The sequence below is a fragment of the Falco cherrug genome, chromosome 3 (genome assembly GCF_023634085.1).
Source record: "Falco cherrug isolate bFalChe1 chromosome 3, bFalChe1.pri, whole genome shotgun sequence".
NCBI lineage: Eukaryota > Metazoa > Chordata > Aves > Falconiformes > Falconidae > Falco > Falco cherrug.
Genome location: NC_073699.1, coordinates 51656624 through 51673441, shown reverse-complemented (window position 1 = coordinate 51673441; position 16818 = coordinate 51656624). Strand labels below are relative to the sequence as shown.

Here is a 16818-nt window from a genome sequence, read left to right as displayed (position 1 = left end):
GTTTTCAGTGGGCTGGGTTGGAGTCCTCAGTAAGAAGCAGTTAATAGGTAGACTGTGGTGACTCCAGCAAAACAAGATAATCAATTCCATCTGCTTTTCTAATTAATCACCCTTAATATTGGAAGTCAGGGACATCACAAATGTGCTCAGTAAGCATATATTTTGCAAAGGAGGATAACAGTTCCTTACCTCAGTGGCAGTCAATTTGTCTGACACCTCGCTTTTCACCTCTCAGAGAAATCCTGGGAGCAGCCACCCCCTGCTCCCCATGGCTGAGCTGCACTGCCCCAGCCCCCTGTACTCTGACTGCAAGGGCACCATGCATCCTGATTTTTTGTTGTTGTTGTTGTTTTAACCAGTTTTGCTTGTTCTTCTCAGAAAAGGAATAGTTAAAAGGAATGAAGAGAACGCTCTGTTTGGGACTTCAGTTTTCCAAAATAAAATATGTGAGGGAAAGGTTTCATTCAATTTTGGCATCGCTTTGTTAGGTCAGTTTAAGCCAAGACAGACTGTTATTCCACACTGTTTGCTGATAGTAGAAAGTTTACATATCGAAGTGTATTTTTTTTCTTGAAGGAAGAGAAAATCGGCACGAATTTAGGGGACAGCTCTCTTACTTGCTTTGCAGGAGAGATTGTTCTGTTAACAACTCATCAAGAAAGAAAGGGGGAAAAAAAAAAAGATAAACAGGATTAACTGTTTACTTTAAGTGAGCCGAAGTCTGGTTGTTTTTCCGAAGAAGAACACAATGTACTGTTGTATCTGGTTTCCAGAGTGGTGTTTATCATAATTCCTCCTGCGGTGGTTGGTAGAGTGCTGGGAAGGCTCTCCGCCCACTCACAGCTCGCTCCCTTTCCCTCTCCCATTGAGGCCTCTGGCCAGGACTGTGAGATGGAGCGAGCTGTCCTGTGTGATCTTTACTGCCTGACATGAGCTGACATTGACCCAGAATAAAATAACAGGGGCCGTTTCCTAGAACTCTCGGTGGACTGCTGAGAATTGCTACCATAACTCTTGTAAACACGCGACACACACACACAAACACACTCCCTCTCCCTCATTTAGAAACACACCTAGGAAAGGCAGCCACGAAAGCAGAGTGAAGAAAAACAGCTGAGTGAAAAACAGAAACGGCAGACCCTGTGAGAAAGGGTGGAAAATTGCCTTTCTGCTGGGGAAGGAGCCCCAGCAAAATTTCACTTCTGCTTTTCTTCTTTACTCTTTCTTCTGCCCTTTATTTTGATGAATATTATATTTTTCTGCTGGTTCGGTGGGATGTTGTGGCATTGAAACAGGAGAATGTCTTACTGCATACAGGCACAGCTCTGTGAGAAGTCCTGCAGTGTTCCTGTATTTCATTTGCCTTTCACGTGCACTGGGGAGATACCTGTGCAATGGTACACTACCAGGAATGTGTTTTAGGATGTTCTGTGCCTGCTGAAATGGGCAGGGTTTTTTTAATACTCACTTCATGTTGATGTTGGTGTTGGTTTTGCTTTGGGTTTGGTTTTTTTTTTCTTTAATAAAATCTAGGATCCCGTTCATGGTCTGTGTGGTTTCAGAAGTAAATCTGGTGAGTCCAAATAACATGGTCTTGAAAGATAAGGGACCCCAGTACTGCTGCTACAGTGTTCTTGCTTCATTCCAGATACTGTAAAGCCCTCACTGTGGGTTTTGCAGGGGGAGCTGAGAGTTTTCTAAGCCCTGTAGCGTGGAAGGAATGGGTTGATACTGCAAGGAAGCCCTCTCTCGCTATATATACGCATACATACATATTGGGTCCTCCCCTAGCTCAAATGGGGTCTAACACACAGAATAGACTCTGTGGACCTGCCCTCCCAGATACAATCATATTATTCAGCTATTGCTTTCAGATCACCTGACAGGACTTCTATTGATTTGAAGACAGGACTTCTGATTTTTATGTATAAGGAACTGAGGCATGGAGGAAACACAGCACGGCAAAGATGATGTGAAATGTTGCCAGAACCAGCAACTGAATGCTGATTTTCTTGGAAAGGAGGGTGCTGAGCACCTTACAAGAGAAGATCTTTTGGCAGCACCTCACCAACTGTTGGAATTCTTGGATGCCAAAACAATAATTACAAAGTCTTATGATTAAAAAAATAAACAAAGAACCCCTCCTCAGATTCATAGATAAGTACTTTAAATGACTGGGTGGTAATTACACGTTATATTTGGAACATGATTTTTCTACTGGAGATCATCCATAAGAAAGACTTGCAGTTTTCAGCTGAGCCTGTAAGTTTCTTAAGTGTACATTCTTACCCTCGATTCGTAAATCATGACATACAGGGAAATAATATTTTCTCGGAACTGTATACTGAAATAACCAAGAGATTGTAATAGGATTCCATACTGAAGGAATGGTACACTGAGGAACCTGAGGAGTGTGCATCTTGGGTTTTTTTTAACAACTACAATTAACAGTGAGTCCAAAACAAGCTGGGATGATCTGATGTACTTGCTTTTTTGTAACCACCCAAAATTGTTTTTGTTTACGTAACAAGCTGTATGGAATGGATCTTAGCAGAAGGACCATAAATTACATGCAGTGTAGTAGTGTGGAGATGCCTGGGGGATCTTACTGGTCTGTTGCAGCTGAACCTTCACACAAACTTTTAGGCAGTACTTAGGAAGTTATTTTTCCTTGACTTTCTGTGTCTTCCAAACCATCACTATGAACTTTTACTTACGTGGCAGAATTACTTTGGATTTAAAGTATTAATATATGAAAACTTAAATATGCTTTTATGAATCTGAGATAAGTGCAGCTATTGGGTGGGTGATACTGGAAGTATTTCTCAAGTGCAACTCTGTAACTGTTTGAAATTGTAGTTTAGGGACCATACTGCGTTTGAGAGGATGTCAGAAATGTCTTTTTATGGTTTAAAATGTTTTGTTTACTTTTGTGTTAAATTCTGTGTACAGATAAAATACATCAGCAGTTTATTTTGAAAGTGCACTTAGAGACAGTATCAGATGGGGAGTTTAAAAAGTTCATTTGGTGCTGCATGAAAACTTTGTAGACGAAAGGGTTTATGCTGAAAAATTGTCATGTGTGAAGAAGCCATGGTTGTCATGGCACATATGAAAAGCTGTCTGGTTTCTGTGCTACACCCGTTCCCAAGAAGTTGTATGTAGTTCCCACCAGGCAGGCAGTGTTCCATGTTTTGAGTGGGAACATTTACAGTGCTGTGGAGCTCCATGCTCTACATGCGTGTTCTGCATTAACAAGGTGGCCCTGCTGATAGAATTGGCTCATACAGGTCTCTTCCTACGCACAAAAGCCTTTTCCCACAAAAGTGCTGCTTCTTCAGGTCATAGACATAAAATAGTAAGTGGAAGGATTAACCTGAATGAAGAAATGGAAAAAGCAATCACCGGACGGGGTTTCACAAAAGACCTCATGGAAGTTGCATTTGATTTTCCAGTTTGTGTTGAAGTATGTGATGATTCAAGGAAGTGAATGAAAATAAGCAACCATTATTTTATAACCTCTCTTTTTTTTTTTTTAATGTATGAATAAAAATGTAAGGAAAACCAAGGAAAATCCAAAATGGTGGGCTTGATATAGTTACTGTAGTGAGCTATTTGCAAAGCGCGTTCTACAAATACTCTGTTGCACACATGCTAAGAAGTGCCTGCAAAAAAAGATTTCTTTCCTGAGACCAGGGAGGCCTCTGCTACATATTTTCTGTTTGTGATGCTGAGATAAGACTTGCTCATTTCCCTGGTGATAGTCCTGTCACATGTGCAGTTTCCACCAACAGTTCTGCAAGGACAACCTGTCTCTCGCTGGAAGGAACTGGAGTCTCTGGTGCTGACTGTGTGGGGTGTGCTGTGCCAGCTCTGCCAGGTCCAGCACTCCAGAACTGCCTCCTCCTTTCCTTCCTTCTGGGTCCTTCCACAATTACCGCATAAAAACATACACAATCACAAACTCCACTTTCCAGTAATTTTAAACCTCTGGTTTTCAAAGCAAAAGATTGATATTTCGGTCATCTCAGTGCTTCAAACGAGAGCACCAGCCTGGGTGCTCTTAGAAACGTCTGTACTTGGAGTGAGTTATGACCAGAATTCTTTGAGTTTGGCATTCCCCTTATAAACTGGAAGCAGCGGTGCTTGTGTTTTCCTCTGTATCTGTGTTCCTCTGGAGCGTATGCATAGAAGGGGCTATGTTAATAGTTACTAGTCTATAGTTAATAGTCATAATAGTTAATTTTTATCTGTATCGTTCAATCCATAGTTATGCCCTGTAGAGCTTCACTTACTATTTAGCGACAGCAAATGGCATGGATTTTAAGCAGAAAGCTCTGAATCTTGTGTCTCCCTAAAGAAGGCTCTAGCGGCTATGTGCTTTTCTAAAGGGAGCGCAAAGCAGTGCGTGTTCTGGTGAATACAGTGCTTTTAATTGGAAAATCTTGCTACTGTTACGAGGGGTTGGGGGACACGGATGGTTGTTCCTGTGTATTTAGACCTGTGCTCTGAGCTTTGATTTTTCAGAGGCGATACGGGTATGGTGAATGCAAGGAGTGCATAAGGTGGGGATAAATTAAATCCCAGTAGGGTGGTGTCCTGCAGGTTAGGATTTGAATCTGAGCCATATTAGCAGGAGTTAATCAGCTCCACCTTGAGACTTGACCAGACAAGTTACTGAATTGGAGTTGTGTAGGTAGTGTTGTGCCTCTGGTGATTAAGGAAGAGGGGGTTTTTGTTTATGTGTGTTTATGTACGTGTGCTTTATGCCTCTGCTAGGACCACACCTCAAAGAGATAAGAAGTCCTTCTGACAAACAAAGGAGCAGCAGCTGTCTCTCGGATGGCTAAGATAAAGAATGAGCAAATATCAGAGCTAATACAATTCAATTTTCAGGCATTTCCCCATTCCCCCCTTTCCATCCCTTCCAGAGAAAAAGTAACTAATGAAGTCCCTGCTGAGCACTGTGAAGGTGGTGGCATCTGCCTGTCTTGCTCCTCATGCTGTGCTGTGTAGCTTAGCTATGTATGGAGAAGAGCTGCTGTGGGCCACATGGTTGTCCTGTTACCCCAGGGTAAAATTTGTTAGTTAAGATCTGTTCATGACAAGTTTCTGTTGTTTGTTTTCACAAGATTCAGTAAAGGCAATCCCTGCATCATCAGTCAGTTCTGGCCTCTGTGGGCTCTCGTCTCCTCTGCAGGCAGATCTTTTTCTTATTCTTTCCCACTAGCCGCTGAGGAGGCTGGAGGTGACTGAAGCTGAAGAATGTTTTTGTTGCTTTACCTCTCCAGAAAGCCAGCTGCCCAGTACAAGGCAGCAGTATGGAGAAGTATTATTTGTCTTGCATGAAAAAGTAATAGTAAAAGAAGGCTTTGCACTTTACCTATAAGGAGTGACTGACTAGAAGGGCATGGCAGACTAATCCTGTAATCCTCTCCAGATTTCTACTAGGAGACATTTTGTCCTAAAGATCAGCAGAGTCATAGAAATAATGCAAAGAAATAAATCAGTCTCATCTTCCCCCAGTCCCCATCGTTGCTCCTGGCTATTAGCAAATTAACAAAATTTTCCCAAGCTTTTGGATGAGACTTACTCTGTCATTACTTAAAAAAAAAAAAGGGAGGGAAGAAGTAAAAAAACCAGACTAATCTGTGCCTCACTTCTTATCATTCCCTATCTTCTCCCCCTTTGTTATTACCAATGAGTCATATTTCACCTTTCCCTTAGTCTGCATCTCCCACATTCCCTGCCACCCCTCACTCCTGGAGTGAAGTCTCTGCTTCTTTGCATGAGAAATTTCAGTTTCCAAAACCATATTTTAAATTCAGGTCTCATTTTTGTCCCAAAGATAAAGATGGCCCTTATTTCCTCCCTACCTGAGCACTGCTGATAACAATGGAGATGTTGCCCTCCTTTTTAACAGTTCATTACTGACAAGGCATTGGTAAAGGTATATTTAAGCTGATTAACTGATTCAATACAAATGTCCCATTTTATGGAAGAAAAAGTATTTGTGACAGATGTGCACAAACCATAGATGCTGAATTCCTGGGGGCAGATACTCATTTTGGATTTGCAGTTTGTATCATAATTTAGATGTGGGTTTTCATCGTGGTAGTGAGCTTCAAAGTGGGGAAAAATTGTGGGACAAACTGTTGCTTTAATCACAGTTAGACTTGCTGCTAAAACTTAAATTGCAAGGACATTTGCTGCAATGTGAGAGCAACCCTGTAACATGGGAAAATAATACAAAAGCACTTTTCTGGGAATAAAGTGAAATCAAGGAAAAAACTAGTGCTGGTGAAGAAGTTAAGGCCATGAATCAACAGCCTCTGAAAGCAGCTGAATTACCATTAGTGATGCTAACAGTGTATGCAAAATATGTAAGAACAGAACCATTTTCAAAGAACATGAGAGTATTTCTCAAAATGCATCGTTCAGCTGATTTCATGATAGTCATAAAGTAGGAAAATCAGTTGTCACTCATCATTAAATACCTATAGCAATACCTACTGAATTAGTGCAAAGCAGATCAAATGATGTTGAGAATATTTCAAGTTTTTGTCATTCATTCATTCATACTGTTTTAAAAGTGTGCTGAAGCAGGGAATGTGTTTGTGAAGTTCTCTTCATAGCTTTAGTTTGGGATAATCCTCATCTTTTAGTTTGAAATTGAGCATCTGAAGGTTATCTCTGAAAGTCTGTCTTTCATTTTAAATGCATATTGCAGAGAAATCTCGACTACCTTTTGGGAACTAAGAACAAGTGTAGTATAGTGGATGTCTGCTCACTTGTACAGTCCCAAGAGATCAGAAGTACTTGGAGTCTGATGCAATCAGTTCTGATACTCTGTGCGTCTTCATGATGCCAATAATCGTGAGCATGTTACTAGTGTGAATGGGAACATTAGTAGTATCAGCCTCAAGTTACACAGTTCTTCCTCTACTTTTGTATATCGAACTTGGTCGTAGGATGACCATTCTGCCATCATGTGATCTGGGATGCTGTGCTTCATACACTAGGCAGCTGGAGTGGGAGCTTCAGCCTCCAAATCCCGCCTGGAAAATATATCCTTGTCTAGAAGTAGTACTCCATGCAAATAGGACTTTACTTTTACTGAGTTAAGTTTCAAAGAGCTGATATGATGATGATGATGATTTGGCTACAGTATTTTTTTGGTCAGATCAGTTTCCTATCTTTGCCATTTATGCTGCCACCACAAAGGGATGGAAATAGGTGGCTCAGGGATGTGGGGAGCTGAATGTCCAATGTCTGACAGCAGCTGCCTCTTTGCTTGGCTTAAAAGGACTGGGAAAATGCACTTTTAGTGACTGATGTCTTCTGCACCAACCAAGCTACTTTTATTTGGGCAATTAACATGTCCCAGAGGACTTACTATGAGCCTGGTGCCAGCTAGTCTGAGAGTTACTTGCATTCAGTTGTATCTCACTGAAGATATGAGAAATTCCAGTGATCAGTTAAGAGACTGCTGAGCTGATCAGATCTGAGACACTAACTTGGTTGGCCCTTGCTTGCTCCAAGATACAGAGGCCTAATTTTTCACAATTAACAGTCAATGAATGTTTTGTTAACATAGGCAAAACTGTTTGCTTTGTTTTTCCTGTTCCCCTCAATCTGATTTTCAGGAATGTGCAGAGCATATTAGCTCTGTTTTTCCAAACAAAACAATAGCATGAAAAGTTTCACTCAAATCAGTTAAAACTTGTGAGAGTCCTTAACCAATTGCAAGGTCCTAACATGGAAAGTGGCAGGCATCTGTGGCTTTTCTGCTTCTGGGCTGTCATGTTCATCAGTCTTTGTTGAGTTGGAGGTGATATTGTGGTATGAATCCAGAAGGCATCTCGTGGATTATTTTACACGCAGAATGAAGAGTAATAGAGTTGTTGAAGACCCAGGTTTGTATTGTTAGGACAGTCATCCGCTTCCTAGGCTGGGAACACCACTTACCCCAGAGATGAGGGTATGTACCCTTCCAAACTACAAATCACAACGTTTGGTTTCCTCCTGTTTGTCATTCCTGAGGGTAGAAGCAGCCTTTTGTGGCTCTAATGGACTGCTTAACCTTGACAGGCTGTGGAGGAATTGTGGAGCATTATGGAGGAAAATGCCTAAGCTTTCTTTGCCTGGTGAAGACTCTGTTTGTGTGGGACCCTTGCAGCTAGAGATACGGGGAAAATGTGGGAGCCTCCATTTGTATTCAATACTACCACCCCCTGCTCCTCAAAAACATCACGAGAATCTGAAAAATGAGGACTCTCAGCTGGTGCTCGCACAGCTGCTGATGTCTGGAAGGCTTTGAGGTTATATCATATGTTGAATACAGCCCTCTTAAGGGTGTAAACCAAAGTTACACAGTTCCTAGTGAACAAGGAAATTGTGATTAATGGTCTTCCATGTGCTTAAGTTTCCCTGTGAAGAAAATACATGGATTTCTTCCAGAGAAATATAGGAGCTCATTTCATTTAAAATGGGTTTTATAAAGATATAATGGCTACTGTTGAACGCTTTCAGGATGCATAATATATGATCTGCTCCAAGAGCAGTTTGGAATCAGCTTGCTGTGAGCAATGGTGCTGCTCTCGAGAAGGTAGTTTTGGCACATACCTTTGAAATAAACTGAATTCCACTGCCTAGTGCAACCCTGAGTTTTATTTAGAAATAAAGATTTGTGTACTACCCTCACAGGTACTTTTTGTCTCCCTTTGAAAAGTTTCCATGCTTAACTGTCTCTTTCTGGGGCAGTTAAACCAATGCTGTAGACAGCAGCCTCCTCCTTCGAGCACTGCATGACTCATGCTATCGTGGCTGCTCATCTCAGGTGCAGAATCTTGTGAAATGCATTTTTGACTGTGTCAAAATTTGACATAAATGTATGACATCCACTGATTTTGCCTTACCTGCTATGACAGTAGTGTCTTCTTGAAATGCCAGCAGACTGGTTAAGCAATACTTCCCAGCCCTACAGCCCTACTTCCATAGATTACTTTAATCAAATTGTTTGTTTAGCAGGTTCTTTTATTACCTTCTTAAAATAGTTCCTCTGGCCTTCTTCATACCCAATATTGAATATACTAATCAGCAGTTTCATATTGTTTTGTTCTGGGTTTTTTTAAAGAAAAATTTACATTTAAACCTTTTTATGCATCCTCAGGACTCAAAAGTTATAGAGAATTTAATGCTTGCTTTGCCAGTTTCAGTGTTGGTGATTATTACTTGTGAAATATGTTGCTTTCTTTACTTCTAAATAGAATTTTTATAGTTATACACACACACCCCTACCTTTGCACCATTGCCCTGTCTGCATTGCAGAATTCACCTCAAGCAAGGCACAAACTCAACCTTCTTTCTTTTTAAGTAGACAAACCACATAGGGCATAGCAGTTAATGAAGCTAATCCCCAGTGCAAGCTCTTTATGCTTTTTTTCACTCATGCTTCTCTATTTCATGGCCCTGTTACCTCCTGAAAATGATACATGAGAAGACCTTTAATGATGGCTGGTTTTGTTTATTGATACATTATTTGGTAGTAATTCTACAGATATTGTAGAGAATAAACCCTGTACTGAAGCTTGTAATATAATTTTCAGAAATTTGCTAGCTGGTTTCTTACGAACAGAAGCCAGTGAGTAACAGACGAATGTTTTGCAGGTTATGCCTCCTTGTCCAGGACGCCTATGGAATGTTCAGTGAAGTGCAGTTGCAGTCCCTGAGTTCTGCAGATGACATTGAGCAGTATTGCAGGAGATGGGAAGGAAAATTCTGCTGCTTAGCTGGAATGAAAATTTTGCAAAGAACTACGAGAGGAAGGTGAGATCAATTAATGGGAGAATGTATTGTATGCTCTGGCAGGCAGAGGTGATCTGCCCTTTCATTTATTTCTGTGACCAATAGTCTTTGGAAAAACTGAATCAGGCTTTGTTCAGTTAAGTGTCCTCATTGCCATTTTTGGGGCATGCAATAGTACTTGGGCCGACCATACTCCAAAATGAGCATAAGCAAGCTATACAGAGTAGCAGAGAAAGGAATAGAGAAGAATTACCATATGCAGCATTTCATAAATATGAGTGTTTTCTTCCTCCTCAGTACAGTCAAAGACTTAAAAAACATTTGTTCGCCTCCCTTTAATTGCAGAACTGCTTACTACAGTATGTTTTTCTGCAGTGCTGCCCAGTCTGGGTTGAAGTTTCAAGCATAGACTTTCCGTCAGTATATGATAACTTAATTAAGTCTGTATGGTTTTGGAAGTGCAGTTTAAGTTTCTTTAAAAAAAAAATTTTAAATCTTGCAAATCATAAGAATGTCCACAAACAAATAAGAATGTCCACAGGTTTATAGAAGAAATCCCCCCAGATAAGTAACAAATTGACTTATGGTACCACTCAGATTTTGCTTATTTTGTGACTCCTTTTACATTCTTTGAATAAAATAAAATATCTTTAATCAAGAAAAAAAGTATTAACTAGATCAAGTATCTTATGTAGTATCTTTCTAAGGAAAGTGGTACAGTGTTCACATGGGGACCTATGTAAACATAACTAGATTGGTTCAATTCTCAACATAATTTATTTGTACAAGCATCCAATCTAGATAAGCCTTTGCTGTTGGAATGGCTATGATATTTCTGCTGACGCTTTTTTTTTTTCTGTTGAAAAATGCTGTTTCATCAAAACCAGAATGTTTCATGGAAACATTATCTATTTTGGAGACAATTTTGTTGGGAAGATTTTTTCAGGTCCAGAGGGAGTGAATATTCTCTCTCACATTCTCATTTCATGAAAACTTTCAGAAAGTCTCATTTTTGTTTCATATTGGAACAAAAACAATTTTCAAAGCCTTGAAACGTTTAGCAAAATGGAATTATTGTTTTCCAGCCAACCCTATTCAGTGTGCTTTTCTTTTTATGTACTCGCAGTGTTAATTTTCAGATCCTTTGGATTTCAAGCCTACTTGCATTTTTATGGATCTTTAATAACAAACACGTCTTCTTATTTAATTATTTTATTGGCGTTTTTTTCAAGTTACATTTTTTCCAAACAAATTAAATAATGGCTTTGGAATTCTGGATACAAATGAAGTTTTACAACTGGCTGCTGGTGTTTCCAGTCCTCTGCCCAGCTAATAAGAGACAGACTTTTTCTAATGTAAATTCTATTTCAAAGCAGCAGTAACTTACTTCTGGCTATTCTGAGGGCGATTAGAAGACACACTGCTGAAAATGCTGGTGGCTCAGCTGGAGCTGTGCTGGTGGTAACCCTGCTAGGAAACATTAAAAGAAAAAGGCTAGTGTAGCTTCAGGGACAGTGCAGTGGTTAAAACGTGATTTCATTGTACAAGATGGGTGGGTGGGGGAATTGTTCAGGGATTTATTTTTTTCTTAATTGTTTCAGCCTAAGTTCTGCTTTATAACTTGTTATTACTTTTAAGTGTTGGGACACGTTTTGTGTCATTCTAGGTGTGATGGAAACCACAGCAAAGCCGTAGTTGAAATGAATATAAGGGAGTACTTATTCACACAGAGCATAATTAGACTGTAGAACTCGTTGCCACTGGATAAATGGGTTTCCAGAGCCAGTGGTATGTCCAAGCATATGATGGGATATGCCTGTGAGTGCCCAACCTTGGCTTGCAACACATGTGAATAAGAACTATGTGGTCTGCCCTGCAAGAAAGACTGCTGTTTTTTGGGAGTTGTTTTTGTTTGGTTTTTTTTGAGAACGCCAATTCCTTTTTGGAAGGAGATGGCTTTTAAACTGTTTGTTTCCTGGAGTCTGACAGTGGCTTTTAAAACGGATAAAAGGGAATAAAATGTAGGAAATACGAGGGAAAAGTCATTACTTTTTTTTTGTGCCTTTGAAGCGCATGATGTGGAGAAAGCCAGGAATGGCTAATAAGATCCCATATGTGCATGTTGTCCCACAGTCACATGGACTGTAATCTTGCTTACACTGAGCGCTTCCTCAGTCCCACTGTGAGACAAAAGAGATTTTCCTTTAACAGATACAAGAGGTTCTCAAGTTTTTTGCATCAATGGACCACTGTTACTGTTCCAAAATTTTTCCAGGCCATCATCCATCCTCACCATCAAGTGTTTAATTTAAAGTACTATTTCACAACATTCCAGTAAATCAATTTTCAAAATCGCTATTTCATTTTGAATTTTAGGACTAAAAACCTAATATAGGATATTTTACATCCAGGCAAAACCCTGGCTGTAAACCTGACTTGATCTGTGGAATGAACCTGTACTGTAAGATGTGCCAAAGAAACTAAACTCATTTCTTCTTCTAATAAGAAAACACTGTGTTCCAAAAGAAAAGTAGGATAAGAACGTACACAACCATGGTCTGTCTTGACTAAGATTAACCCTGCAAAAAATTAGAATTACAGTAATCTTGCATTGAGAAGAACACTTAATGTTGAGCATCGGTTTTGAATACCCGTGAGCTTTATCAAGTACTAGGGTCTCGCACTAGGTCATTTGAAGGTCTTTCGTTGATTTGGGTGGTTTTCAGAGCAGGTCCCGTACCCTGCGTAAAGTGTACTCCCCAAAACCATTCCTGCAAGAGCTCCTCCCCTTTGCAGTCCAGCAGAGGAAGCGGTGTTCCCCTTTGCAGTCCAGTTTCTGGCCATCCTGTAATACAGATGGGCTTGTCTGAGCCATGGCAAAGTTGCCATGGCTTGTTCAGCATCTTACTTCCAGCAGTTCTTCTAGTCTGTTCATGAGGCTGTTGGATAAGGTAGGAACCAGTGTTGTAGCAGCTGAATTAACAGCAGGTATGTGGTTCAGTATTTGTTTCTTGATACCTCTTCCCTTCACCCCCTCATTCATACTTGTCTCTGAGCCTTTTCTACAACCGTTCCCTGAACTGCCTGCTTAGTATCAGCAAAAAAGAAAGATGTGGTTTAAAAAGAGAAAACTGAAAAATGTTCATTGATCTGCCACTGGTGGTGTTGGCTCCTTTGAGGTTCTCTCTCTCATCCTCCCACTACCTCATGTGTCAGTCTTATAAATTCAGCCCCTTGAGAAAGAGGAAGTGAGATTTTGACCATGGACCGCTAGAGGCAGGAATTTTCGTTAAGGGTCTGTGTGCAGTACAATTAACATGTACACCCCCCCACCCACCCCCATTTTGATAGATCCCAGGCATGTTTCAGGTCTGTCCAGTATAACCAGTAACTAAATGGATGCAATTAGATGCAGGGACTGAGCACTCACTGAAATGTTTCAGGAGTAAATAACCTATAAATTGTCATAGTCTGCTGCTTCCTACCAGAAATTAATTTCAATGAGCTGGGATAAACTTTGTAGTTAGAGATTTGTCTTTCTCGACAAAAATAGTAGTTTTACTTTTTTAGCCCTCACTGGAGTTCCACACAGAATAATAATTTGGATTTTGTCTTTCCACCTGATTTGCCAAGCACTGAGTTGATTTACTGCTGAGTATGGGAGACCTACCTGCTGCTTCTCTTTATGCTTTCTTGTAAGGTAGAAGTATGAAGAGTTTCAATTCTGCGGAACAGAAAGATGACATGAATTTAGAAATGGAGGAGGGAGGAAGAAATGTTTTTAACTTAATCTGTAATTAATGCAGGGTGTCAGTATATATTTTGTCCCTAAATTGAAAAAATGCTTAACAAGTTTCAAAATAAGATGTTACTGTTGCATGGATAATGCTAAAATCCACACTTAAGCTGGATGGGGTGAACCACTTTGAGGATACATCAATTACTTACCAGCTTTGGCACGTGACCCAACCTTTAATTTGTGGCAGGTTGTCCTACCTGTTGCGTTTTCCTCTGAGGTAAGTAGACTGAATATTGAGTTCATCAACCAGTGTAATGTTTCTCTGAGAAATGTATGCATTTTCAAATGAAGTTGGCTTTTGTTGTTGGTCATTTTAAACTTTCAGATGGTAGACACTGAAACGTGAAATCTCCCCGTAGTGTTGGTCACTATTGTGCCTGAGGGTTTCCTTACTTTTTTTACTTTTTATTGAAGCCACATACTTTTCTGGTCTCTCTCTCTCTCCCTTTTCCTCCACTCTTCACCATACACTTCCTCTTCTTTTCGCTTTACATTCAGAAGAGGTGACCACCTCTAACTGCTGTACAAGAAAGTGTCTCAACTGCTGGACGTTGACAGGAAATGTAGTAGTAAGAACTCTCCGCAAAGCAAAGAAGTCATAACTTCCTTCCTTTGGTTTTCCCTCCTCCATAAAGACTGCCATGTAAAAGAACCACCCACATCTCTGAGGTTTTGAGGTCCTGAAACACTTCAGTAATAGCTGTGGTTAAAAGCTGGGTTTCATTTAAAGCATAATTTCAGTAATCGTGCCAAAGTTTTGAATATTTGCATTACTTTTTAATTATTTTTGATGGCTGCTTATGTATCAGAAGTTAACTTTTTCCCCATAGTTTTCTCCTCTCTAACAAGCATGGGCTGTTGCTTCTACCTTCAGCGCTTCTGTCATTAATCTGTTTAGTAGCCAGCACTGGCGAATAACATAGGCATATCCATATTAAATCAAAAGTACTTTTATATTATAATTTCAGTGCTTTAATGTAGTATGTGTAATTTCTAATGTACTATAGAAAATTGAGTTATTGAAGTATGTAAATAAATTATGCAACAAAATAATTTCATATATCTAAACAAAACTTAGGGGAAAAAAGGCCAGCAACCCTTCCTCCCTGTTTGTATTTTGGCTGAGATGCTGGTTTAGTAGGCTCAGATTTTTACTATATGATTTTGTTGCTTTTACTAATCAAGTCTGAGAAAATACAGTGTTGCATAGCTTGTGCACTGCAAGATCTTACTAGGTCAATTAAAGGGAGAGCTAGCCTGCAGTATCAGCTTTATATTTTGATTGCTTGTCGTCTGATAGTTGAAGCTTATGCAGTCTAGGTGATCATTACCAAATTTCTTTTTAGTGTGGAGCAAGGCAATGTTTCACAGGCGGCTATGAAGTGCTTTCTGTTTTGAGTTCTTAATAATTGACTCTGATACTGCCAAAAGAAAACAGTTTCATTTTAGACTAAAATTGGGAGAGTAGAAGAGGAGGAAACAGAGAAGTGCCAGGTCCTGAGTCCCTGGAGCAAAGCTGTGGAAGGCATTGGAGGAGAATCCTAGCATCTTGCTTCCTGTCCCCTACTGTAAAACTTACGTAGTTTTTCTTCTTTTCCTAGTTATGGCCATAACTGCTTTCTTCTGCTTTCTTTGATGTTGCTGATATTTTCTCCATGGAGTAATTTTCAGCTGAACCTGTGGTATGATTATTAAAATTGAAAAATCTCCCAAACTATAAGCTGTAACATTAAAAGTTGAGTCAGGCATGTCACGCACAAACTTCTTGGACCAGAACTGTAGATGAAACTTCATGCTTGTGGGAGAAATAAATAAAATTTTCTTATCAAGTTATGAAACAAGTTGTCAAGTTAGAGTCAGTGAAATACAGTTTTGAAAAATGAAAATTTGAAGATTTTTTTATTTTTGTAGTATAGCTTGTAGTATGAAATGAAGGAAATTTCCACAGGATGAGAGTAGATGTGCTGATTTATCACTTTACTGGGTGTCTAAATGCAATTAAAACAGCGTTTCTTTTTATTTGTATGTTTTTATCAAAAAGCATAGAGCAAGCATGTACATCTATGGCTGTATGCCATTTGACTTTGCAGTGAAGGGCAAAACAGGCAAGGGAGGTTAGAAGCAGAAGGTGGTTTCTGTCTCCTGCTGAGCTGTGGAAACTGAGAAGGAAGGTGGTTAAATGAGCACATGAAAGCAGCTACTTCTGGACAGGGCAGCACAGTAATCATCTATGGCAAGCACTGTGGGGAGGAAAAAGGAAATGCTGTTTTATTAGTATCACTTGCTATCTTTCAGTAATTTTTCTATGGAGTAGTTTAAGACGATTTGTTAAATAGGTCAAGATTAATTTCTGGCTGTGTTGCACATATATTTTGCATTTTCTCAGCCATGTGTTTAGCCTGGCTTACTGTATTAAATCTTTAAAATTCTCTTGACTGCTGTCCGGGTACACAGCAGACAGTTTGCATTTATGGGTACAGGGGAAAGATGTACCAAATTTCTGCAAGGAAAGTTTAAGTTGAAAGGGATGCCTTTTGAGCACATTGGATAACAAAAATAACGAAGGACACTAGAAAGAATTATTTTGCATATTATATGCATACACACAAATATAAAAGTATCATTATATATAAGCAAAGCTTGAAGATGTGGGTTTATAGAAGAGTACCTGTACGTAGAGGACTGCCTGTGGCAAGTCCATACTTCTATGGTAGTCTGTACTGTAACACTCCATTGGAGTTACTGGTGATCGTACTGTGTTGGTGATAAACTAAATATAGTATGGGATGAAAAGATTTTTACCAAACATAGATTTCAGTCGTGCATGGGAAGTACAGAGTTGACTTAGAATCTGATAGATGATTTCTGTCCTTCTCCCGGTATGGATTCAGTCTTTTTTTCTTATTTCAAGGAAAAGTTATAGAAAACTGTAATAGAGTCCTTGTTTCTGAAGTAAAAAAAAATGTTATTCAAATACTTTACATGTTCTTTTTTTTTTTAATCCTTGAGCCTGTTTCTTCTCACTTCTTACTCTACTTTTCCTTTTCTAGAAGTCTTTCCTTTCGTGACTTTTTAAGTGACTAGTAATAACACTTGCAGAGCAGAATTTTGTAGTTTTGATTTTGTCTTCCATAGCCAGAGAGGCTCTTTGTGCACATGGGAGCTAATCATATCCCTTCACTGTAGCGCAGAGCCAGCTGTTCATCTCTTGC

At 39.6% G+C, this 16818-nt stretch overlaps 1 protein-coding gene across 4 annotated transcripts in view; it reads left to right on the top strand.

Annotated features, from left to right (window-relative positions):
- Positions 1-16818, top strand: part of SPIDR (scaffold protein involved in DNA repair) — a 209364-nt gene that overhangs the window by 169501 nt on the left and 23045 nt on the right. For 3 of the 4 annotated variants that reach the window (XM_055704294.1, XM_055704296.1, XM_055704297.1), the window contains exon 11: positions 9670-9828. The exons of the other annotated variant lie outside the window; for it this stretch is intronic. In XM_055704294.1, the coding sequence (XP_055560269.1) occupies positions 9670-9828 (159 nt within the window). The remainder of the gene's footprint in view (positions 1-9669; positions 9829-16818) is intronic. 4 annotated transcript variants of the gene reach the window in all.